Genomic DNA, 24552 nt, shown 5'->3' with positions numbered 1-24552 from the left:
TTCCATACCTCCTCCCATAATTTTACCTCAAGGAGAAATGGATCCTGGTTTTTATGGGCTAATCTGATTGTAATGTAGCTGAAAGGTCACAGGAGCACAGTAGTGATCATTTGTGGGCATGATCTTATTTTTAGGGATGTGGCACACTGGCCCGCCATGACCTCCTATGAATCCTAACATTGCTGGTTACAGTGTATCTGTTTCACGGCGGTCAGTGGCAAACTTCTTGGACTGATTCATTCAAGCGCTGTGCACAATTCATTAAAAAACACGATTAAATCAGTGCCTGGCTGCACTAAACTCACACCTTAAGTTGTGTGTGGGTTTGAGGTGAAGACACGCGTCGTTGTATTACATTAGAAACGCCGAGGGAGTCCTCGGGATGTCCGGTTTGTTTCGCCACTCCCCCCCTTTTCCCGACCTGAATGGAACATCCTGAAAGTGGTTTGGCTCTCTCAGTAGTCGAGCAGCGACTGACAACATCGCAGGGGGCAAGTTCACTTCTCTTTCTTCACTTTACAGCCCGCAGGGAGCCGGACAGCGGAGGATTGAAGATACTCACCAGCCACGCATGTCTTTGTAAATTTGCCCCGTCGTCATTTTCTGTCTCCTTTGCAATGCTCATTATGATTTTCTTCAATTTGTTTTGAGGCAACTCCAAAAAAAAAAAAAAAAAAAAACGCGGCTTCTGGTTTTTGGGAATGCTTCCTCAGTCTGCCTGTAAAGGTGAGTTTGTCCAGTTTGTCAGTCTTGGTGAATTAACTTTGCTGTTGACTTGACGTTTTGTTCATTCATTGCCATAAAACTGTGCTTTGAATGATGCCAGTTTATGTTAACAGTGAAGGTGAAGGTTTGATGTTGAAACTCAACTTTGGAGAGCTTTGGTAGTGTGCACATATAACTGTGGGAAGATGCTTTATGTAGATGTAGGCAAAAAAAAAATTTTCTTTAGGGAGTGTTTGTAGCATTGGTTATCTGCAGTACAACAAAACCTCGCTGCTTTTTAAGGCTCTGAATTCAAAATCATTATTGATAACTATGGATCTATGTACTGGAAAATAACAAAAAAAAACATTGAACTTCATGTCCCTCTGAATTACAGAGCAAAGAGTGATAAGTTTCAACAAATAAAGACAAAACACAACTAGAATTTGTTGTCATTATTACGCAACTTCTTAGTTTATGATTGTAGCATTCATCATGTGAAACAACATGACACTGGGCTCTAAATTTAAAGCATTACTATTATTTTTGAAGATGTTAAATAGCTTTTGCAATAACCAACTCCACTGGGGACTGCCACTTATTTGAAAAGTAAACTAACAAAGTACATTTTTATCTCCTCTGTGACTTGTAGAGCAGAGAGTGACAGTCCTATCTGTCGGTTCACATCTGAAGACATGTTGTACTGGACTCTGGCTGACTGGAAGGTACTGCTGCTCACTGTGCTGCTGTGGGACTGCCTCTGCGCTCTGGGAAACCCGCTGAAACCCACGAGATGGCCTCTCTATTCTCAAAAGCCTCTGCTACTCGCTTGGAATGCCCCGACTGAGGACTGTGCCCCGCGGCATGGTATTCGCTTTCAGCTGGACCATTTCCAGATCGTAGCCTCACCCAATGAGGGCTTTGTTAGACAGAACCTCACCATCTTCTACAAGGACCGCCTGGGCTTGTACCCCCACTTTGAGCAAGATGAGACGCCGGTGAACGGGGGGCTGCCGCAGGTGGCCAGTCTCACGCAGCACCTGGAGAAGATGCCGGAGGGCGTGCAGAAGTATATTCGGGAACCGGGGGCCAAGGGTCTGGCAGTTATTGACTGGGAGGAGTGGCGCCCACTCTGGATACGTAACTGGGAAAATAAAGATGTTTACCGCAAACATTCTCGGGAGCTGGTGCAGCAGAAGAACCCAACATGGCTCCCAGACCAGGTGGCAAAAGTAGCCCAACAAGAGTTTGAGATGTCTGCCAAGAAGTTCATGCTGGAGACGCTGAGGCACGCCAAGAACCTGAGGCCCAACCAGCTGTGGGGCTTCTACCTGTTCCCCGACTGCTACAATCACGACTACAGGCGCACTCTGGAGAACTACACAGGCCGCTGCCCTGATGTGGAGGTGGCCCGCAACGAGCAGCTGAAATGGTTGTGGACTGAGAGCACGGCCCTCTTCCCATCCATCTACATGGCCGCCGTGCTGCGTTCCTCAGCCTCCGGACGGCAGTTTGTCCGGAACCGAGTGAAGGAGGGGATGCGCTTGGCATCATCAGGCGATGGGTTGGCACGTCCTGTCTTTGTGTACACCCGGCCCACCTACGCCAACTCCCTGGAACAGCTGACGGAGGTGACGCTCTAACTGTAGAAACACTGCCGCTCCTGAATTTCTCCTCCTGAAACTTTGCTGTTCTTTTGTGCTGCTTTTTTCTTTACCATCCTGGTGAAGTCTAAAGTGACTAATGTGTTGCTACTTCACGTATGATAACACGCATTTTGGAAATGGAGGATATGGACTATTTTGTTCCAAGATTACCTCTCACTTCCCCCCTCTCTGTCTCTGTCTCCTTCTCTCTGATCTGTGCATGCTGTATGGAGCTATACCGCTATGCTTTTCCTTATCGGCAGCCACAGTTCTTTCCGCCTCTGGAAGCAGACAGACACCCTAAAATCTCTCATTTGTGTGGAGCGGGCAGGATGGGTGTTGGTCAAGTTGAAAAAATCGCTAACGCTCTAACGACCGTTTCCTTATGGGAGAATGAGCAGATAAGAGCTGGTGCTGTACCTCCCATACAGTAGCCTATGCCCCACTAACATTTTGACCCTGTTCTAGTGATACTCAGCAGTGTATTTTTCCTGTGCTGCGCCTGTAGCCATAGAAACTTAAAAGGTTAAATGTGATGGGGTTAACGTGCTGTATCGTATTTTACAGACTGACCTCGTCTCCACCATCGGGGAGAGCGTGGCTTTGGGAGCTGCTGGAATCATCATGTGGGGAGATGCAGCTTATGCAAGCAGCAGAGTAAGAAACTACACACTAATTATAATACTAATTTGACCATAGACATTATCATCTGGTAAGTTTTGACCTGCTGCTCATGTCAGTCATGTGTGCAGTCATTTGATCGCTAAAAATGAGTCCTCCGGGCCAGTTCGCATTTGAGTCACATGGACATCTTCAGATACACAGGAGATATTTGTTTGAAGTGTTTTTCAGTTACTTGTCATCTGTTAGGTACTCTGATTGTATTTTGTGCAATTCAGACCAAATCATAAAATCAGCCATGAACTGTGTTCCCCTCACGAGGAAAGTAGAAGAAGAAAATGAAAGAAAATGGTTTTGTTTGGTTTGGTTTTGGCTGAATGAACATGGCCGATACTTTAGTCTTTACATAGCTGGATTATAGTGTAAAAAATGTGATTATTTTGAACATCCACAGTAAATTACCGCACTTGTTTTTCCAGCATCGATACATCAGGCTAATTTAAACAACTAGATCTTTTTATATGAATGGAAATCCATCAGTTTTTTTTCCTTTAGTAGTACACAGAATAAATAGTGCATTTTAGAGTCATCTTTTCTTCCAGATATGATTCCAGTGAAAATACATTGTGTTCTTCCTATGTTTGTCTTTATCTTGGATTAATGAGCACATGGATGTGAACAGACGCCAAGTTACTGAAATGTGTTATTTTGATTCAGGATCATTTTATTCATTAGTGTCGTATTTGCATCACGTTTAGCATCAACACAGTTACTCTACATGTCCTGTTTAATAGAACTGTTGCTCATTTAGAGCAAACTTGACTGAGGAAAAGGTTAACTTGACAAAAAATAGTCTTAGGTACATTAATGCTTAATGTTACGCGGTGGAATGTACCTGCCTACATTTACTTCAGTACTTTTCTGTGTAAAATTATTAGAATAATCGTTACAGAACAAACTTCCTAACAGTACATTAAAGGGTTAAAACTCCAGTCAGCCTCTTACAGCATTAAAATACTGATTACACATTAATCCATTAGTAAAAGTAAAAGTTGGCACTGGGCACAGTGCCAACTTTTACTTTTGATACTTTCGATATATTTCGTTAATTTTACTGAATGCAGTAAGTTATATAGTTGTATTACTACTTTTACCCAAGTAACAGATCCAAATACTTCTTCCATAAGTGAACATAAAGTACTTTATATTAAAGTACTAGACTTGCTCCTCACACTAATGATTAATGGGATTTAATGTGGGGGCAGGTTTGGTGTTAAAGGCTGTAGAACAGACCTGATTTGTTGTGAACCTTTTTTTCCTCTCTCCAGACCAGCTGCTCCGACCTGGATGTGTATCTGAGGGGTACGCTGAGTCAATACCTCCTCAACGTCTCCACGGCAGCAGAGCTATGCAGCCAGACCCTGTGTGGTTCTCACGGCCGCTGTCTGCGCAAAAATCCAGACAGCGATGTTTACCTGCATCTGAACCCTCTCAACCACAGTGTCGTCTGGCAGAACGGAAAGCTGACAGTCACCGGTGAGCTTGACGAGGCAGAGGAGATGAGTTTCCAAGCAGATTTTCAGTGCCAGTGCTACAGCGGCTTCGAGGGAGCGAGCTGCAATCAAACAGACCCTCTACATCAGAGAGGGACGGCATCTCAAACCCTGGCATCAGCGCTGCCATGTGTGATTTTACTGATCAGTTCTCTGCTCCTCTGTTAATGCACCATAAACACCGTAGACATAGCTGCTTTTTATGTCTGAATACAGGAGCACGCTGAGAATCTTAAGGAGGGAGGAGTAACATGTTTTTTTTCTTTTAATTGCTGTAAATGGATGACACAAAGTGAAATGTTATAAGAAACACTGTGGAAATTGCAAAGTTATATTTGTTTATAACTTTTAACCTTTTTTTAAACAACAGAGAGCTCGCTGGAAATGACCATGTTTACATTTTGCTCTCAGTTTCCTCTCGGTCACTGTTTCCCAAAGTGTCAAATTCCATGTTTCTCACTGAGAAAAGAAATGTTTTGGGGGGTAAATGGTGAATGGGTTGATGTCTGTCAGTAGCTGCATGGTGAAAGTGGAATTGATGCACTTAAATCTGGTAATAGCACAATATATTTGAAGTGCCTGATCCTTTTTCTACATGACCTCTTTCATACACCTGATGTTTCTATAGGGGGGTCTACAGTGTTACTATTTATTTGAATGTATTTTTAGGTGTTTTGTATGATATTTTTCTTATTTTTATGTCCAAAATATGACTACTAATTTTCTCTTAAAACACTACATTACCCAATTTATTCTACCAATCAGTCTTTTCTGTATTTCAGCAGCTATTTTACATCAGGAGCACAATGTAAAAAGCCAATTCCTGACACTTTGTGTGTCCCACAATTTCACTTATGTGACTGCCTCTCTCTTTACACTGTTTTCTCAAATTTGACTTTTGCCTGAGTAAATAAACTCGTTTGTTGAGGTCCTTGTGTAATTTCTAAGATTTACAGAAAACAATAAGGAGTGGAGGGACGTCAAAGTAAACTTGAAGTTTGGCTTTCAGATAATACAGGTATGGCTGTGCTGTCAATAAGATTTAAGCTTCCAGGGGAAAAACATGCCATTATTGGCCACTAAGGGAAGCAAATACAGCTTGTCCTCAGGGAGGGACACATCTTGCAGGCTGCTGCCTCATATCCCCTCCTCATGTAATTGCAGGGTACCGTTAAGCCAAGAGTTATTTTTACTACTTTTAAGAGTTGAGCAAGGCATACATTTAAATGTGGAGGAGGAAGAGTTCATTATGGCTTGCGTGACAGCTATTTAGAGGTGAACTATACTACCTTTCCAGGTCAAGTCTCTTCAGCAAACTGTTTACCTTTAATTTTATTCACATTTTTTATTGAGGAACTGAAAACTGTGGACATGAGATTAAAGACTTGCCTGTGACTTTAAATCCTTCTGCTCCTTAACGTGATCTGCATGTCTGTTATGGTTGGCTGGTGTGGATTCTGTCCATACTTCTAATTGGTTGGTAGAAAACCTTTGCACACTTCTGATTGGTTGTTAGAAATCCCAGAGTTCACTTCTGTTTTTGTTCCTTCCTCTTTTCGTAACATGGGTCTTTCAGATCATGAGACTGCTGGTTACATTTCCCTGCACGCCTAGACCACAAAGTCCAAACCAAAAAATCTTATCCAGCTGTTAAATAGGTAAGTCCCTGTTTGTAAATTTGTTGTCCATAATCCATCTTTACTTTATTTCACAATGTGTTACATTATAGTCTAATACTTCCCATATAGCCACAACACTGTGGTTATCTGGAAAATCATGCATAGTTAATGAAAAAAGAAAAGAACAATTTGGTCAAAGGCTGAATTCTCTCTCTTTTACAGATTCTGAATATCAGACTAACAGACTAATCCACCCTGAATTTTGATCTTTCAGACTCACAACTTTGTTTGGAAAAGATTTTGCAACACAGTTGAGTTGATATCAGTCGTGATATCAGCAGTGCTGTCATTTCCTTCTTTGCAGGGATGAGTTCCTTTCATCTTCAGGTGCTGCTTTTCTTACGTCTGATCAGCGTTGTTTCAGGACTGCAGTTTGCAACATCACCCTTTTCCCAGGTCCCTTTCCTCACAGTGTGGAACGCCCCCACTGCCAGCTGTCTCTCTCAGTATGGCGTGGACCTCGACTTGGGCACGTTCAGCATCGTCCAGAATCAGAACCAAACCTTCATGGGTGAAAACATAACCATCTTTTACTCTGAAAAGCTCGGTCTGTATCCCAGGTACTCCGGCCAAGCACAGGCTATTAATGGCGGGGTGCCGCAGAACGCCAGTCTTGATGAACACCTCCGAGTTGCCTCTGAAGACATCCGCACCTACATCCCTGACAGGGGCTTCCAGGGCCTGGCTGTGGTGGACTGGGAGAGCTGGAGACCTGTATGGGAGAGAAACTGGGACAGTAAGCAGGTGTACTGGGAGGGCTCTAGAACGTTTGTGAGGTCCAGGCATCCAGACTGGAGCCCTGCTCAGGTAGACGCTGCAGCACGGGTGGAGTTTGAGGAAGCTGGGAGGAAATTCATGGAGGAAACCCTGAAACTGGGACAGGAGGAGAGACCGAATGGACTGTGGGGATATTATGGTTTCCCCAACTGCTACAACTATTATGGGAAACCAGCCTACACAGGGGAGTGTCCAGCTGTAGAGATGAAGAGGAATGACGAGCTGCTGTGGTTGTGGAACGTCTCCTCAGCTCTTTATCCTGACATCTACCTCAGCCTCGACCTGCGGAATCTGGGCAGAGAAGTGCTCCTCTACACTCACCACCGCATCATGGAGGCTATGAGAGCAGGGGCTCAGTCGACTCCATCAGCACCACCTGTGTTCCCATACGCTCGCATCGTCTACACGTACACGTTAGATTTCCTCTCTCAGGTAAGTAGCTTAAAGGTCCCATAATATATTCACCATTACACGGTTTAATGTGCAAAAATCACATTATTTTTCCTGTACCTGACAGGGCCGATGCAGCTTTTTTTCAGCCCCTTTCTGCACGCTCTGTTTTAGATGAACAGAACAAACTCCATGCTTTATTTTTGCCGTCATTATCTCCTTGTTGCTGTGAGTTGGTGTTCGTGGGGAAAAAACAATGGCAGACACCGAGGTGGACTCGTGGGTGGGGACAGTCCGCCTACTGAGGGGCTGGACGATGGTCAATAGATCCCCTTGTGACAACAAAAGGGGAGCCAAATCCAAATGAGACATTTTCACGCAGATTTACTAAAAGATGGAAGAAATGTGAGAGGACGGTGCTTTCACAGTGTTTAGAGGTCTCTAGGCACACCAGGGACACATATTAATGTTGAAAAGGAAGTGCATTTTTCATAATATGAGACCTTTAATGCACCTCTTGGGATTGTCATGATTTGACCAGAATATTCCTGCTCAGCTCTTGTGTTTTCCTCCTGCAGGAGCACCTAGTCTACACCATTGGAGAGGGCGCTGCTTTAGGGTCTGCAGGGGTTGTACTTTGGGGTGACCACGCACTTTCCAAATCTAAGGTACAGTAAGTGGCCTGTTAACATGTACATGAGCTGTCTGTCAATGAGAAATAATCTTTTCAGTTCTAATACTTAAACCATGCACACAGCATGTTTGGATCAATGCCTGACTGCAAGTTTTGTGTTTATTTCTCTTGTAAGTGTCTTTATCAAGACTATGGTGATAGCTGATAGCTTAGTATCCATGGTGATTTATATGTGACATGACTGACTGATGGATTGTAAATAAGGAAACGGGAAACAACATCAGACAAAAGCAGCCCAAAAAAGAAAGGTAACATAAACATAGAGCGTGGTGTAGTGTGGAAGAGCTGTGCAGCATGTTTTAATTTTGCAGGACTCCATTCGAGGCCCACGTTGGTCTGTACCTCGCTGTGTGAGCATCCAATTTAAAGTTTGAAAGCAGCAACCTGATACATTCAGTGAACTTTATTGAACCAATATATTTTGGAGATTTACCACATTTCGCAGAGATTGTTTTTGGAAACTTCTTGAATTGGGTTGTTACTTTCCTGTTCTTCAGTTCATGTCTTAGAAAATGTTTTTCTAAAAGAAGGCATAGCATTATTCTGTATCTGTTTTGTTCTTTCTGACGTCCCTATCGTGTAAATGCTTTATTGGTGACATTGCAGTGCTTCCCTACCTCACCGTCTCTTGTTCCTTTCCTACTCTTAGGCCACCTGTGAGGCTGTCAAATCCTACATTGACGATACTCTGGGCTTTTACCTGGTGAACGTAACGTCAGCGGCCACTATTTGCAGCCAGGTCTTGTGTTCCTCTCAGGGAAGATGCCAGAGGAAGAACCCGAACTCTGGGGCTTACCTCCACCTCGACCCTGCTGCGTGGAAGGTGACGTCTGAGAGGAAACCGCAGGGGGGGCAGAACTACAGAGTTTTAGGACAGATGAGAGCACACCAGGTAACGCTCATGAGGTCTGAGTTTCAGTGCAAGTGTTACCCAGGGTGGGGCGGTGAGAGCTGCTCCAAACCAATTCAGGGATGAAAGGCTGTTATTGAGGGAGGTCAGCGTTGGTCCAATAAATGTGGAAAAGTTTGTAAAAAGTGTGTAAATTAACTTCCTCTTAGGTAGAGTGGGCCTAATTTGGCTCAGGGTATCCTCTGAATTGAAATGTCCAAATCTTTGACCAATTCGTTTTCTTAATGAATTACTTTTCTAGATATAGGAGATTATATATATATATTTTTTAAATCTCCCGTTCAACAAAGTATGCAGACACATTTTTACATTCCAGTTATGTCTTAAAATAAATGAAAGTGTTGTTAAATGACATAAAATGTGTCAACTCTTTTTACCATTTGAGCTCCATAAATCAGCCTTAAACTCTTAAAGTCACCTTCCACTCAACAATGTGTTTGGCTTATTGTTTTTTCACTTGGATGTTTGATCTTCACGGTGCAGAAAGATGAACGTGCAGAGTTCGACAGTTTTCAGATTCAAGGTGGTCGTTTCTCTGTGCTCACCTGAAATCTGAGTTCAACATGTGTGTGAAGCCTCATTGTGGAATATAGCTGGTTCAAAAAGCAGCATACAGAAGTGAGGTGTGGAAACTTGAAATCTCCAGTGCACATAAACACTGTTAGTGGACTTTTCAGTGAAGTAGGACACATCTAAGGTCCAGCAGTTACAATATGTAAAGTGTCAGTATTACTGTCAATGTTTGCATATTCATAAATGATCAGGGAGCTGAAAAGTAGCTAAAAAAACATATCAAATACAAATAATTATTATAGTGCATTACTTTACAGATGTTTTACAGTTTTTCTATTTACTAAATAAAGTAGTTAAAAGTGGCTCCATGACTACAAACACCAAAAATGCTTAGAAATCTATTGATTACTAATAATGATCCTCTGATATAATATTCTATTCAAATTCAACTCTATCAACAAGGCTGTTCTGCATAATAAACACTTTTGATGAGTTGAGTACATTTGGCTTCCAATACCTTTGTACATTTACCTAAGTGAACTCTTCAATGCAAGTCCTTTAATGGAGTATTTCACTGTGTTTTATTGTTCTCTCACTAGTGTCTGGAGGGCCTCTTTAATGCTGATTGAAATAACATTTTTGGTAACATCAGTAATTTCCACCCCTGGGCTGTCATTTCACATATTTGTGTGAGGGTTTATGTCCAGCAGGTGGCGGTGTGGGGCAGCTAAGACAGGCATGAGAAGTCAAGGTCACAGCTTTGAGTGTTTGTAATCCCAAGAAGAGTCAAATAACTGTAGAGGGAAAAAAACATATTCAGCTCAGAGTGTCAGATTCTGATAACTTTATACGCCAACTCTGCAGCGGCTGAAGTGTACATGATGGATTAAACCGACTTTGACACACAACCAAAGAGAGTGACCTTGATTGATTTACGAGTGGCATGTACAATGTTGTCTTATCTGATTGCCACCGCTGCTCCAAACTGGTGTCGTAGATAGTAATTTCCCTCCTCTGTCCTCTGAGGATCAGCAGCCTTGAAGAACAGACTCCCATCAGGCCCCACTGTTTCCTGCTTCCGGCTTTATCATTACTGGCTGGATTTTGAGGAAATGAGGAGGAGATAGATACTTTTTTTTTAAAGCTGTGGAGAGATATCTACAGCCTGTGTGCTTTCTTAAAAATAAATTTGCTATTTGGAGTTGATTGCGCTGTTTCTGTGAACTATACAAAATGCTCTATTGGCTTTCAGAAACCAAGGACAAAATTTAATGTCCGTCCTAAACCACCACATTCACCTGTAGTTGCTTGATAATGGCAGGAAAAGACACAACAAGGCTCTCATACTGATTATCATTCAATGCTGCTTGTCATTCTGTTCATAATTACTGTTTTCTTCACCCTGGCAGCCTAAAATCAACTCTCTCTGTCCAAATACAGAGAAGGAATTATAATGCTGCGTTTTTAACAGGCTTGGATTTATTAAAGGTTTTTTTAGAATATAAAAACCATATTAAAAATGCAATCTTGAACTTTTCCACTTGCATTTGCAAATTTTGACCCTGAACATTTAAAAGAAATACTTGCAGTTGAAATTTTACAGCAGTCTGGAGCTCAGATTATTATTATTTGGTATAACACAGTAAATTTTACACATTATGAGCAGCCTTTTTTTAAATTATATGACAAACTTAAAAAACCTTCCACATCATAAGTGACTGTATATGAACGGAGGCCATTCTGATCTATTCATCTGGTTTGAGTGGTCCTCTCTTCTTCCTCCGTCCTCTGTCAGGTCTGGCAGGCCCTCTATTTCTCTATCCTCTCATCTCTGCATTTCTTCATTTTGGCGTCTCGCTCTGTCACCCCTCCATGGTCACGTCTCCCCTTTCCCTGCTGCTCGGTCTAGAGATCGTCTCGCTTGCTCTTGGTTTAATAACTGTTTTGTCACGCTCTGTGTCTTTGTCCTTCAGAGGAGTCGTGTCTCTGATCAGGTTTCTTAAAGATCTGATGCACACTTGTTTACATGATTTATGTGGGTATGTGTCACCAAAGCCATGCTGGCGTGCAATGAGCATGCAATTTAACGCAGGATACTTCCACTTAAAAGTCTGACTTAAAGGAATAGTTCAACATTTTGGGAAACACTTTTATTTGCTTTCTTACTGCTTGTTGGTACTGCTAGCCTGGCTCTGTCCAAAGGTAACAATACAGTAATTTTGTTACCATTGTTATCGTTGGACCTAAACAGAGGAGGAAGTTTGGGTGGATGGGTCAACAAAATGTTGCCACAGGACATCGCTTTTTGTTTCCTGTCAGTGTCTGCTAGTTTTTAAACATGACTGTGGTCCTTCTCTGACTGTAATCAAGTGGTTATTATTGTAACCACGACAACGAAGGTCATATTAACCCAAACCATGATCTTTCCCTAATCCTAACCAGGTGTTGTTTTTGTCTAAGCAAACCTAAAGCACAGCAGTGCAGGATCAGACAGTTGTTTTATGTATGAAACCACAGTGTCGTTGTCAAAAGGGGCATCAGCATGTTGTTCTGAATGGCATGAACCAGCGGATATATTGTCGTTTAATTTGGAGGATTTGCTGGTTTAATCTTTACAGAAACTATACTGTTTTTGTTGTTTTTACAGGAAGTGTGTGTGTGTGTGTGTGTGTGTGTGTGTGTGTGTGTGTGTGTGTGTGTGTGTGTGTGTGTGCGCGTGTGCGCGTGTGTGTGTGGTGTGTGTGTGTGTGGTGTGTGTGTGTGTGTGTGTGTGTGTGTGCCAGACGGTTTCTTGGTTGGGGGCAGTGACTTCTTGGAGTCACAGGAATTGTATTGAGTGGATGTATTTTACCTTTGGACAGAGCCAGGTCAGCTGTTTGCCCCTGTTTGTCAGTCTGTGTAGCAAAGTGCTGAACTGTACCATTAACGAAAACAGTTTTGTTAAATCAGAGGTATTCAGCTTTTTATCACAATAGTAAAAAAAAATAGCTCCACATCATCATTTATATGCATTTGGCAAATGGTAAACAGCACCTTTTGAACAGGCTGGAATTATATGCTACCGTTTTACACTAAAAGCGGCTGATGTGAGTGAGTGTGCCATAGAAACTGATGGAAAGGGGTCCCTTGAATCACCTTTCATCACATCTCCATGTAAGTAAATGAAATCAGAGCAGGGAAACTGGAGACATGGAATGAAAAGGCAAAAAGGCGGAGTGTGAGAGAGGTCACAGCGTCCTATTTCTTACGAGATGGAGCTCTGATATCTCTGCACTTAGAGGCTGTTTGTCGACTGGCAGAGTCACTGCCAGTGGCAGCCAGATCACATCCTGCAGAAGTGCGTCATGGCTGGATGCAGACAAGCTGACGGTGATCAGCGTATTTGCATATAAATCAGTGTAAAGTAAAAGATCATAGGGATGTGTAGCAAAATCTGCTCATGGTTTATCTTTTGTGCGCGTGTGTGAAGCGTAATGTGTGTGTGTGTTATTGCTGTTGAGGATTTGCTTTCTCTGCTGTGTGCCTCCTGATGAGAGGTGACCTGACAGACTGTCCCATGTGACTTATCCTACGACAGGCAGCACTGTGTTCAACCCCAACCCCCGCTGCTGCAAGACCCCATCAGAGCTCAGAGAATACCATTTAAGAGCACATTCACACACTTACTATACAAAGGTGGCTCCTGCCAAAGTCACACAATAACTGTGTGTGTGCCCGGGAGCCATTCAGGTGGAAAATTACACTGCCCAATCAATCTCTAATAGAAAGTCTTTCCTCTGGTAGCGGCCAATCAAAAGCTCACAATGTTGTGCCTTCTCCTTGAAACAACGGCCAATCAATTGCTCACAATGCTTGTCATTGTCATGTTGATCCTGATCAAATGTAATTATTCTCCTGTTTCATGGACATATATTCATGACATTGGGCAGTGAGCGATGATGAGAATAAATAAATTCGAAAAAAAAAAATAACTAAGGAAATGGAAAGAGAATAAGCATTTTTTCAACCCTGGCGCCCTTTCAGTTTGTAATTAATTCAAATTTAATTTTTTTTCCCCACAAGCATATAATCCATTTCAGCATTTTCTCATTCATTTTATAGGATTTGATCTTGGCTCATTTGAATAAACATTTTGCTCCATATTAGTCAGGGTAATGAAGTGGATCTCAGAAGAAAACTGCTTTTGTTATGAGAGTGGTGACTGCTGTGGCACCAAGGAGTGTCACACTGGTCACCTCAGCAGGGAAATAGCTGATTGGTTACCAGATTCAATCTAATGCAGAATAATTTGAAATGTTTTGACAAAGTTTGAATGCCAAGAGCAATGAGCAGCATGTCTTTTTTCTTTTTCTTTTTTTGGAAATGGGAGCTGGGGTTTTACACACAAGGCACCATAGATCACCATGTTGGATTGTGGAGTAAAAGCCTTAGAGTCTGTGTTGTGGTTGTTGAGGTTAGTAACACGATATAAATACATTATACAACATTTCATACACAGTTTATAACACACTATAATGTCACTGTATGCAGATATAAGTGCTTATTAATGTAAATGTCAGCAACAATAACTCTACCTGTGGGCGCTCATAAGGGGAGGCTGCTGTATAAACTGATAATGAACAATAATATATGCAATAATAAAGTGGCAATAATATAAGACATGTCTTCATAGGAGAAGGTATAATTGTTGAAAAATACTGCACATTAATCAATGTGGTAAAACGTCCTATCTGATCACAATTACATTGTAGTTTGTTATAAACTGGATGACCTCATAGGAAGTCTTCCCAGAAGAGTTGGAGCTGTTATAAATCGTACAACCACATGCAGGTGTAATGTGCTGGTCTCATACATGCATACTTTTCACCACGTAATGCGTCGCAGTAAGCTCTTTCTATTGTTTGCCTTCCATTGAACAAACCCTCTAAAATTATATCAACTAAACAGATAAAGTCATTAGCACCTTTTACAGCAAAATGCGTTGTTTAACCAAATCCTGACGAGTGTCTCCGGAGTCCTGATTTAGCATGCACTGATGCGCTCACGCTGTTGGAAAAAAACACACACCAAGAGTGCGCTCTTAGAAGCTCCTGTGGCAGAAAAAAACATGATTAAATGCCCTCCATGTTAGAAACCATAAATGCATCATGACTTTCTGCTTACTGGTGCCCCACCACATGCAGCTGGTGCCCTTTTTAATTCTTTTTGGCCTCTGTTTTGGCCTCAGACAGCCGGAGTCCGCCAATGCTGGCGAGGACACACACACACACACACACACGCACACAAAGAAGTCTGAGACAGTGAGAAAATTGATGTTTTTATTACCTATTTCTGAGTGAGTGAGATTCATTTTGAAAGAGCTCAGATGAAGCTGAAAAAAAGAACACTTTCCAGACACCTTAATCTTTTCTTCTTTTTTTTTTTTTAGATTCATGGTGTACAGAAGTAATTGAGTTCTTATCATGTTTCTGATTTCACTTTTGAAGACTCAACATGACGTGCATTCTTATTAATGCTCAGTTCCTTACAGGAAAGACTGTCTGAAAGTGAGCGAGGAACAAACAAAACAAGCCCAGATGTTCGTTTCACAGATGATTTCTGTTCTTTATAGTATCATACGTATGAATAAGGTCAACAAAGCGGTGCAACACTCATTTCCTGCTTCTGGAAAGTGTTCTGGTCTCTGGCGCAAATGTCTGAACCTGAAATGCATAAAGGCGCAGTATGATTTAATAGGATTCATGACTCCTATTTCACTATCTTAATCGACTGTCTGTTCCTACTGTTTTGATTTACCCACTTATATTATAAACAACTTGTATGGCGCCCCTGCACACACCCACACAGCAAGGAAACGCACACAAAAGCACGCACTTATATGAATTCAAGATTAGTCCGCAGGAATCAGGGATTGCTGGGTCTCAACACAAATGTCATGGTGAGTCGTAACCTTTACTGGAGCACGTTATCTGCTCTGATAGCGTGGCTGGCCCGGGCTGAGGACCAACGCGATGCGATTGGATTTGAAAGGTCCCCATCCAAGTCATGCCCACCGGCTATCTTGCCTCCACAGTTCAGCAACACCAGCACTATACAGCACGTCGCAAAGTTTCAAGGATCTGATCTGTCCCACCGTATCTGCGTCTCCCTGCCCTCAATTAATCAGCTGTGGCTGGAGAATAGGAGCTGGGTCGCTCTGCGTTGGAGAGGATGGAAGATGTGAAGAAACGTGACACACAATGGGACTGTAATGAAAAACATTTGACGTATCTCAGCTGCTCCTTTTTTTTTTTCTTTTTTTTTTTTTAGCTTAAATGGTGGTAGGATATGATAGAAAAGATGGATGTGGTAGGCGGTGTCGGAGGCAGATGTGTTTGCAGAAGTGCTGACATGTGTATCTGTCACTAGGGGTCATGAGTTATGAAACTGACAGTGCCAGCTCCTTGCTTAAACCACCGAGATCAGAAGATGTCCTTGATGTCAGCTTGGATAGACAAATGGAGATCAGCATTACATAAACCATGCTGTATTTTTTTTTTTTTTAAAGGAGGCCTGCGGGGATGTTTACCTCCATCTTAACTCCATCTTCATTTTGTTGAGCATGCTGGTGATTAGACAAAGTAAGAAAACCCAGCATTGGAAAAATGATTCATTTATATCCGTGCTCTGTTATCATTGTGACCTACTTTAACTTTATTGTCCTCAAGGGGAACTTTGTCTTGCAGCCAGGTGAAACACAGAGCACACTGAGGCTTGAACATCAGGCATAATAAAACACATAAAACATATAAGAATAAGAGTCAACGTTCACATCAGCAGCCCTGCGGGGCTGTTCTCAGGCACAGTGGTGCTCTGAGTGAAATTCTCTTCGCAAGATTTAATGACACGAGAGATAAAATACTCTGTTGGTGGGTTTGGTTCTCTAAACCTCAATCCAGAAGGAAAAAGCTCAAACTCTTTATATAGTGGGGACGCTCTAAAATGACTCCAGCCTGAAATTGCATCTCAGCAGATCAGGTAGTTTACGGCACAGATTATCTTCAAAAACATCAAATTACACATAATTACACAAGAACACAAGCTGAATATCTTTTTCTTGCACTTCCTTCTTTTACATAAAATTTTCCTCAAGACCAATTTTACCCAGCAATTCTGGAAAGTGAAGAATTATAAAGATTTGCTTTGCGTCCTTATTAAGAGAAGACGAACACCTCTTTTGAAGAGGAGGAGGTTTGGTCGTCAAGGAGAACTCAAGCAGAAAGAGAGAAATGACGCTCAGGCTGCCACATCCAACTCTTCAGTCTCCAGTGTGTGCCCATATGAGCTGCTGTTGTGCTTTTAATAGTTTTCCATGCAGTCTTACTTTTACTTCAGTATTAGTTAAGTGGAGTATAAGTGGGATATTTTAGTCATCGGTCTGCCTCTTAAAGGTGTTCAGTGTGAGACATTAGGGTCCAGGTTAGCATTTACATCACAGCAGGGGGCAGTAGTGAATAGAGTTTCTGCTGAGAGACACAGTGACTATGACCACACCAAGACACTCCTGTTCTGCCAGTATTTTGGGGCGAGTTCTTTAGTTTGTTTTTGTTTTTTCAGTGAATGTTGTGCCTCTTTTATAGAGTGTGATGATTGGGCTTATATACTACAGTGGGGCTAAAAAGTATTTAGTCAGCCACCAATTGTGCAGTTGTGGAGTTTGGAGTGTGACTGTTTGAGGTTGTGGACAGGTGTCTTTTATACTGATAACCAGTTCAAACAGGTGCCATTAATACAGGTAACGAGTGGAGGACAGAGGAGCCTCTTAAAGAAGAAGTTACAGGTCTGTGAGAGCCAGAAATCTTGCTTGTTTGTAGGTGACCAAATACTTATTTTACTGAGGAATTTACCAATTAATTCATTAAAAATCCTACAATGTTATTTCCTGGATTCTTTCCCCCCATTCTGTCTCTCATAGTTGAAGTGTACCTTTGATGAAAATTACAGGCCTCTCTCATCTTTTTAAGTGGGAGAACTTGCACAATTGGTGGCTGACTAATTACTTTTTTGCCCCACTGTATGTCTACAAATACAAACATATATTAGGCTGTGATAGTCAGAATTTAACATTCAAGAGCTGATGGCAAGGAATTCAACATTAATTATATTTTTCTCATCATTATTATTTCATCCTTTCATTAGAAGACATATCCATATAGAGTGATATAACTGCAGGAATATTTCATCATATGAACATGTGTGACAGTTCACTTGTTCATGCTTTGAGTCCCACACTTATTTTTCATGAATTATACTGAGGATGGGGATTACAGCATCAGGTGGTCTCTCCACTTTTTCATGGTCTTCTACCCCCCAGTCTGCTTCAATTGCAGCTTTCAGTGCTTCAGTGGAGCAGCGTGGCTCCACAGGGTGGCACGCTGTTGTTCTTGGGCGTTACTAAACGGTGGCTCCCGGGTCGCGCAGCCACCGTCCAATTCCTCCATTTCTGCACCTGTTTCCAAGACAACTGACATTTAAAGGGACGGCTCAGGTTATTGACTATTTGCCCTTGACCAGCACTCTGCTTGCACTTGAAAACTGTTCTGTTTAACTTGTGACTGTTTTTACTATTTTCTGCTGAAGCTCGCTCTTTACAAACTGACAGTGCCTTCACGGCAGATGATAGCTGATGTTGTAGGAGAGCAAACATTAGCTGCAAACTGCAGGTGAACTTTTTCTTTTTAGCGGAGCAACTGGGTGGTTGAATTAAGCAGAAGATGCTCCATTTTGCCTTTTGTCACGTGCATTTTCATTCAAGAAAAGATTTCCACTGAGGATTGGATTTGAATCATAGTTTATGCCTACTGTGCGGAATCAGCCTAAATGGGGCGAGCTGGCCGACCTAGACTCAGATGAGTAACTGAGTAACAGGTTTATGTAGACACTGGCACCCTACAGTGTAAACACCATGCCATCAAATTAAAATTAAACCACCAAAGATGAATGTAGTGGAGAATTTTCTCCCCTCCTCCTCCTTTGATATTCTCCGTTGGAGTCCTCCTTGAATGCTCTTTTATGTTATCAACACAGAGCCTGATGTCTCAATCTGGCAGCCCATCTCCTGTTTCCCTACTGATGATTATGGCAAAATTATTCACTAACAGGTGAAACCAGTCAAGCAAAAATAATGAGATTTTCACCTCAGAATAGCATCACAGGTTTTGTGTCTGGAGAAACCTGATATTTTACTTTAAAAGTGGCTTGTCATTTTGTTAGAAAACAGATAGAGGATGTTGTTATGCAGTAAAAATCTACTGCATGTTTTCAATAGGTACAATTTTAGGACGCAAATGTATAAATTTACAATTGCATTGTCTTAAAGGGAACATCAGAGACTTAGCAGTGCACCTCTATGAGGCTTACAATTGACTGAATATCACTGTGATTACAGTGTTTCATTCTTTGCGATAGAGAGAAGTGATCACAGTTTTGAAATGGAAAGCCTTTCTTCAACATGCTAAATGCTGCCTGCGCCGTCAACCACAGCTCTTACAGTCTCCACATGGTACCAAATACTTATTTTACCGAGGAATTTACTAATTAATTCATTAAAAATCCTACAATGTGATTTCCTGGATTCTTTCCCCCCCATTCTGTCTCTCATAGTTGAAGTGTACCTATGATGAAAATTACAGGCCTCTCTCATCTTTTTAAGTGGGAGAACTTGCACAATTGGTGGCTGACTAAATACTTTTTTGCTGTATATCTCCAGAGTGGAGGCATATATTATAGGTTGGTAAAAGTACATTGTTACAATAATGACCTTTCAGTTTCCAAACGCAATGGATCAGCAGTAAGCTTACATTTTATTTTTAAATTTACATTCACATTGAATGGTAGCAATGTAATCCTTCGCGGCAGTTCTGGCGGATCAGAGCATGTCCACTAGAAGTGGTTGTTTTTGCCACTTACAGGTTAGGTTATTTGAAGAGTCTGACAAGATCCTTGCAGAAACAGACATGTAAGATTGCTATTGTTTAACTAGAAACAGCTATTATCTGGCTTGGTTGAAAGTCGCCAGATTCCATTAATAAAAACAGTAACTTTGCATGTGAGTTGCTGGTCTACCACCATCTCGGTTAATTAGTGTGTTTGTTTAATTGACTTACTTTGGTGTTTTAAAGGGTAAGATTGGATCCAACAAAAGATTTGTGTAAGACATAATAGCATAAACTAACTAACTGATCGAAGCAGTGGTAGACCAGTCACCACTGTATTTTGTGAGGTAAAATTACTGTTTTTGTCAGTAGAGTCTGGTGGGTTTGACTAGCGTGGTACAACAGCTGTTTCTGATTAAATAAAAAGGATCTTACAGGCCTCTCTCTGTTTAGACCCTTTCTGTAATGTTGTCAGACACTTCGACTAACGATCTGATCCTATTTGTGGCAAAGACAAACACGGTCGGATGACCCTGAAGGACAGCATTGCACCCATTAGCTACAGCCTGTTCACTGGCCATTCTCAGCTGCCTGGTGAAGATGAGCTACTGGAACAAAGGTTTTTGTACCTACGAGTAATTTTGTACTGAAAATATGTAAAACTAGGGCCCAGGTCAGGAGTTATACTTTAAGCCTGTGATAACCCAGTTGACATTAACCAGGGTTTTTTCTCCAGCTTGATAAAGAGTCGCAGAAGAGATGATGTAACTGTTTTCACAAGGCTTAGAGGCACTCCAGGTGATGACTTGTGATCTTGATGTGTAAAATCAGTCTTGACGTGTTGGTGGATTTGACTAAGAAATGAATTCTTGTGCAGTGTTTTTGTAGCGTGAGAAGGTTTCAGGCCGCCACTTTTTGACCCTCATTATTCAGTGTCTGTGTTTACTGCGTTGTGTCTTCAGCCCCGTCCTGTATGGGGACACATGTATGTCTATGATTGCAATTTTACAATGTGCCTTTAAAATCTTCTCAGTGTGACAATTTACAAAGAGTCTCTTTGTTCTTATGTCCATTTTTAGATTGAATTTATTTAATAAGAAGTCAGTGAGTGGTAAATGACACCACTGATGTAGGTTAGATGATGTTAATCTTCAGTGCTGATGATACACAACTTTATTTACCAGTGGATCCAGTTCTGGCACAAGAAAAACAATCTATAGATTACCGATATATTTAATCTTTCTGACTTTGACTGGGAGATGCAATTTCATCGGTCCAGCCGAGATGGATTTAACCAGGATTACATAATTTCCATTTTTCTACTCTTTCACAGCCTCAAGCGAATCAAATACAGTGGTTATTCTCGTAAGAAGAACAAAGAGAAGAGACCACTTCTTTTTAATTTCAGTTCTTCCCATAGAGGCAAAGATGGCTTTAAAATGTCATTAAATAGATTGGATAGATACAGTCGACTGGACCCAATTTACTTTTTGAACTTTAAATTCCTGTGAAATGTCTGCAGGTAAAGGCATTTTAGCACTTCAAAACTCTGCATTAATTCAAACTTTGATCGGATGTTTCAGAGTTATATTTACTGTCTATTACACCATAAACCCTGTAGATTATTCTACCATGTTTTATGGAGAAATACCTTAGAAAAATGTTTATTGTCAGTAAAATTATATAGAGAACATACAGAATGAAAGACTAGTATTTTTATCCCTTTAGTATCCCTTTTTATCCAAAAATTACTGTCTATTATTTGTGCAAACTCATGGTTTTCAAAAATGGGAACAGCTTTCTCTGGAGATTTATTCACCGTTTTGGTTCACAGTCGGGGCATCAGGCAGCACACTGCTGTGTGGATCTCACTGTAACACGCCCAAAATAAACAGAAAGCATCAATTTACTGAGTCATAGCTGTTACAATTTACTCATTTACAAATTCCCAATTATAGCAAGCAAAAGTTCATTAGACTGAAGACTTACATCTGTATAAAAATTAGTGCCGGAGTTGTCACAAAGAGACGTTATTGGTTCAGTCAGTTAATTCTGTCTCAAGCCACATCAGCTTGTCAATTGCTGAGTTTAGTGGATGTTTTGTGAGTTGTTCCAACTAATGAGGCAGATACAATGTCAAAACCCAGAATAGCGAGATCAAACACATAGATGAAGATGATAGAACTAGATCACATAAGCAGCTTTCTGCATCTATTTACATTTTCATTGGTTTTGTGTCAGAAAGATATTCTTCTGTCTGAGTATTTTCTTTGTGATGAGTGCAGTCGTTGTATCCAAGATGTATCTGTGGGCTTTCTTTTCATATTATGCAAGGGGAAGAGTTTCCAGAAGTTTCATGTCAGAGGGATTTGTCCATTCAAGACGCTCCTTACAAAATGTCATGTGCTGTTACAATGCTCGAATTTCCTTTTGATGCCATATGACATGACTTTAAAGGTCAGGCATACAACATATAGTCATCTGGAAAATGGCCTGTGTGGATTTAAGGAAAGGCAGCCAAAAGGCAGACAGAGAGACACAAGACAGACAAATGGAGCAAAAGAAAGGACATTAAATGCATATTCACTCCAACATACATCCCCTAACAAGGGCTTTCAAGGTCACCAAGATGAAAAAGAGAAGCCACAATCTTGAAGTCCCACTTTTCGCTCTCCCAACTAACACCACCCTCCCTCTTCATCTCTTTGTTTTTTTTTCCCTCTGCCTCTTTCTGTCTCTTTCACTCTCCTCTCCCTGTGTCGTCTCCCTGATCGGGCGGTAGACAGCGTGTAAGTGCTCTAACCCAGAGAAGTCTCCAGGAGCTCTTGTGATTGGCTGTGCTCTGCAGCACAGTTCACAATCGATTAAGGCACGGTGAGCTCCCGTTAACAGCTTTTCTCTGCTGCTCCTGTGGCTTTGATACTGTCACATAGACTCCAACTTCGCCCTTAACCCTTCAACCACTGTCCTCTCCTCTTTTATTTTGTCTCTTTCACTCTCTCTCGCTACACTTTTCCTTTCATTTTCAAAGCCCCAGACTCTCCCTCACTCTGTTGCCACTCAAAGTTATTTCTTACAATTCTCACTCCGGGCTTGTGTTACTCTCTCTTTTATCATCTTTTTCTTGGAGTTCTTACTCTTAAGTGACTTAGAGCCTCTTCCCCCCCTCACTCACCTTGTCCTGTCATCTTAAATTTCAGTCAGTTTTATGTCCTCAGGGAGAAAGAGGAAAAGACGGAAAGAAACAGAGATAAAAGAGAGCAATGTCCTTTATAGCAATCCTGCAATAAGTTGGCAAACATAATGGATAATGTTTTGCATAATAGTGGATATCTAAGGCCTTTGTACGTAGGTGTGCCTGTTTATCTGTATGCAGGGGTGCTGTAGTCGGGGAACAGTGAAGCTAACCACTCACAGCCCCACAGCCCAGTTTCCCAGGAATTACTTTCATATTGGACAAATCCACACGTCACAGTTTGTGTCCAGCATAGGAAGTAGTGCGTTTTTATGTAGAAAAGCAGATAAAGGCGTGGCACTCCAGGTGATGGATGAGAGTGTTGTGTGTCCAATTTTAATACAAAAGACCAGAGATCCGTAATTAGTGTTTTGTAGTGAGTGGATCCCAATATGGGAACCTTCATCTAACATATTTAGTTGTGTTTTATTATGAAAGACTGTAACTCTCTCTCTTTAGACAGGGTATTCGCAAAATTAGTTTAATTTTTTCTAGCTTTGTCTTCCAGGGTAGAATAAAGACCTGAACGCTCACAAAGGAAATAATGTTCTAAATAATGTTCTGTAATGCTCTCTTTCTCTCTCTAAGCAAACCTTAAAAAACAAACAAACTATATACTAAAAAATGTGTGAACACTCTGGCTTTTGGTCTGGGCTGTTATTACAGTTTGGGGCAATTATTTCAAAATAAGTGATAAATATTAAAGCTACAACACAGATTCATATTTTAGACAATATTGCACATCCAGCTTTGTGGCAACAGTTTTGGGAAGGACCACAGCAAGGTCCATAAAGAAAAGATTTTCTGAGATTGAAGATCCTGATTGGCCCTCACAGAGCCCTGAACTCAGACTTTTTGTGATCTGTTGGGACAAACTGTGAGCGAGGCCTTATCACCCAACATCATTGGCCGACATCATTAATGCTCTTGTCACTGAATGGGAGCAAATAGCTGCAGCCAGGCACCGAAATCACATAGAATGACCTCCCTGAAGCACAGAGGCTGTTATAGTAGCGTGGTCACACCCCGGTTTTGAGAGATCAACGGTCACACATGGGCGTAAAGCTCATACAGTGCAGAGTACAGAGTGATGTTTACTTACAGGTCTAAACAGTCCTTTACCAATTTCGTTAATAACCACTACAGATGCTGCAGTGTTTAGTTAGTGTGCTTTATTAGTTAGTGTTGATTCAGTTATTTATACAAGTATTTATATTAGTATGGGAGGGGGCCACTGAGACTGATTATGCCCAAGGCCCAGCTACTTATTATTTTACGTGTTATTCATGTGTGTCTGCACGTGTGTGTGTGTGTGTGTGTGTGTGTGTGTGTGTGAGAGGTTAGGGCAAACATGTGTAAGTGACTGTGATTTCAGTGTGTACAAATATCTTGGCATTATACTTAAATGTGAGAAAATATTCATTCGCCTCACATGTGAATCCATGTTTGTGCGAAAAACAGGAGTAGAAATTGAAAGGTGTGACCTTCTCTTTGTGTTTTCAGTGATAGTTTTAGCCCTGTGTTTGGGGATAATTGCATTTGACAACAAGATAAATATCGTATAACAAAATCACTGCCTTTGCATTCTTTTTCTCCTTGCCAGCAATTAAATCATTACTCTGTCGCAGCCTTTCTGTTCCACCATGTCATCTCCGCCTCCTTTGGATGAAAGGAAAAAAAAAATCAGTAGGCTATGTTTATGTACGAGTAGAAATGCAATTCCAAGAAAACTGCGACCAAAATGCGAATTTCCATCTTTTTGTGAGGCTGCTCATGTGTCAGCTAGCAATGGAGGACAACATTGCCTGAAGAAAATTATGTGTTTTTTTTCCCCATGGTTTTTATTGTCAAAGGGCAGTGAACCATTCTCTCTGAAACACAAAAGATGTGCAGTGAGAGAGGCCAATGGCTTGAT

General features: G+C 41.4%; 2 protein-coding genes across 2 annotated transcripts; both read left to right on the top strand.

The window, feature by feature from the left end:
* Positions 1-659: 659 nt before the first annotated feature.
* hyal2a (hyaluronidase 2a) lies at positions 660-5426 on the top strand. The gene is made up of 4 exons (XM_070843606.1): positions 660-726; positions 1358-2336; positions 2919-3008; positions 4301-5426. Exons 2-4 carry the CDS (start codon positions 1401-1403, stop codon positions 4691-4693), a joined length of 1419 nt encoding a protein of 472 aa, XP_070699707.1. The 5' UTR covers positions 660-726; positions 1358-1400; the 3' UTR covers positions 4694-5426.
* A 663-nt stretch (positions 5427-6089) lies between these two features.
* On the top strand, positions 6090-10651 carry hyal1 (hyaluronidase 1). Its single transcript, XM_070842480.1, has 4 exons — positions 6090-6183; positions 6509-7413; positions 7950-8039; positions 8715-10651. The coding sequence occupies exons 2-4, from the start codon at positions 6511-6513 to the stop codon at positions 9039-9041; spliced, it is 1320 nt and encodes a 439-aa protein (XP_070698581.1). The 5' UTR covers positions 6090-6183; positions 6509-6510; the 3' UTR covers positions 9042-10651.
* The last annotated feature ends 13901 nt before the right edge of the window (positions 10652-24552 follow it).

Source organism: Pempheris klunzingeri, chromosome 2 (genome assembly GCF_042242105.1).
Source record: "Pempheris klunzingeri isolate RE-2024b chromosome 2, fPemKlu1.hap1, whole genome shotgun sequence".
NCBI classification, from domain to species: Eukaryota; Metazoa; Chordata; class Actinopteri; order Acropomatiformes; family Pempheridae; genus Pempheris; species Pempheris klunzingeri.
The sequence above is the reverse complement of the archived record's forward strand: the minus strand, read 5'-3'. Positions and strand labels throughout refer to the sequence as shown.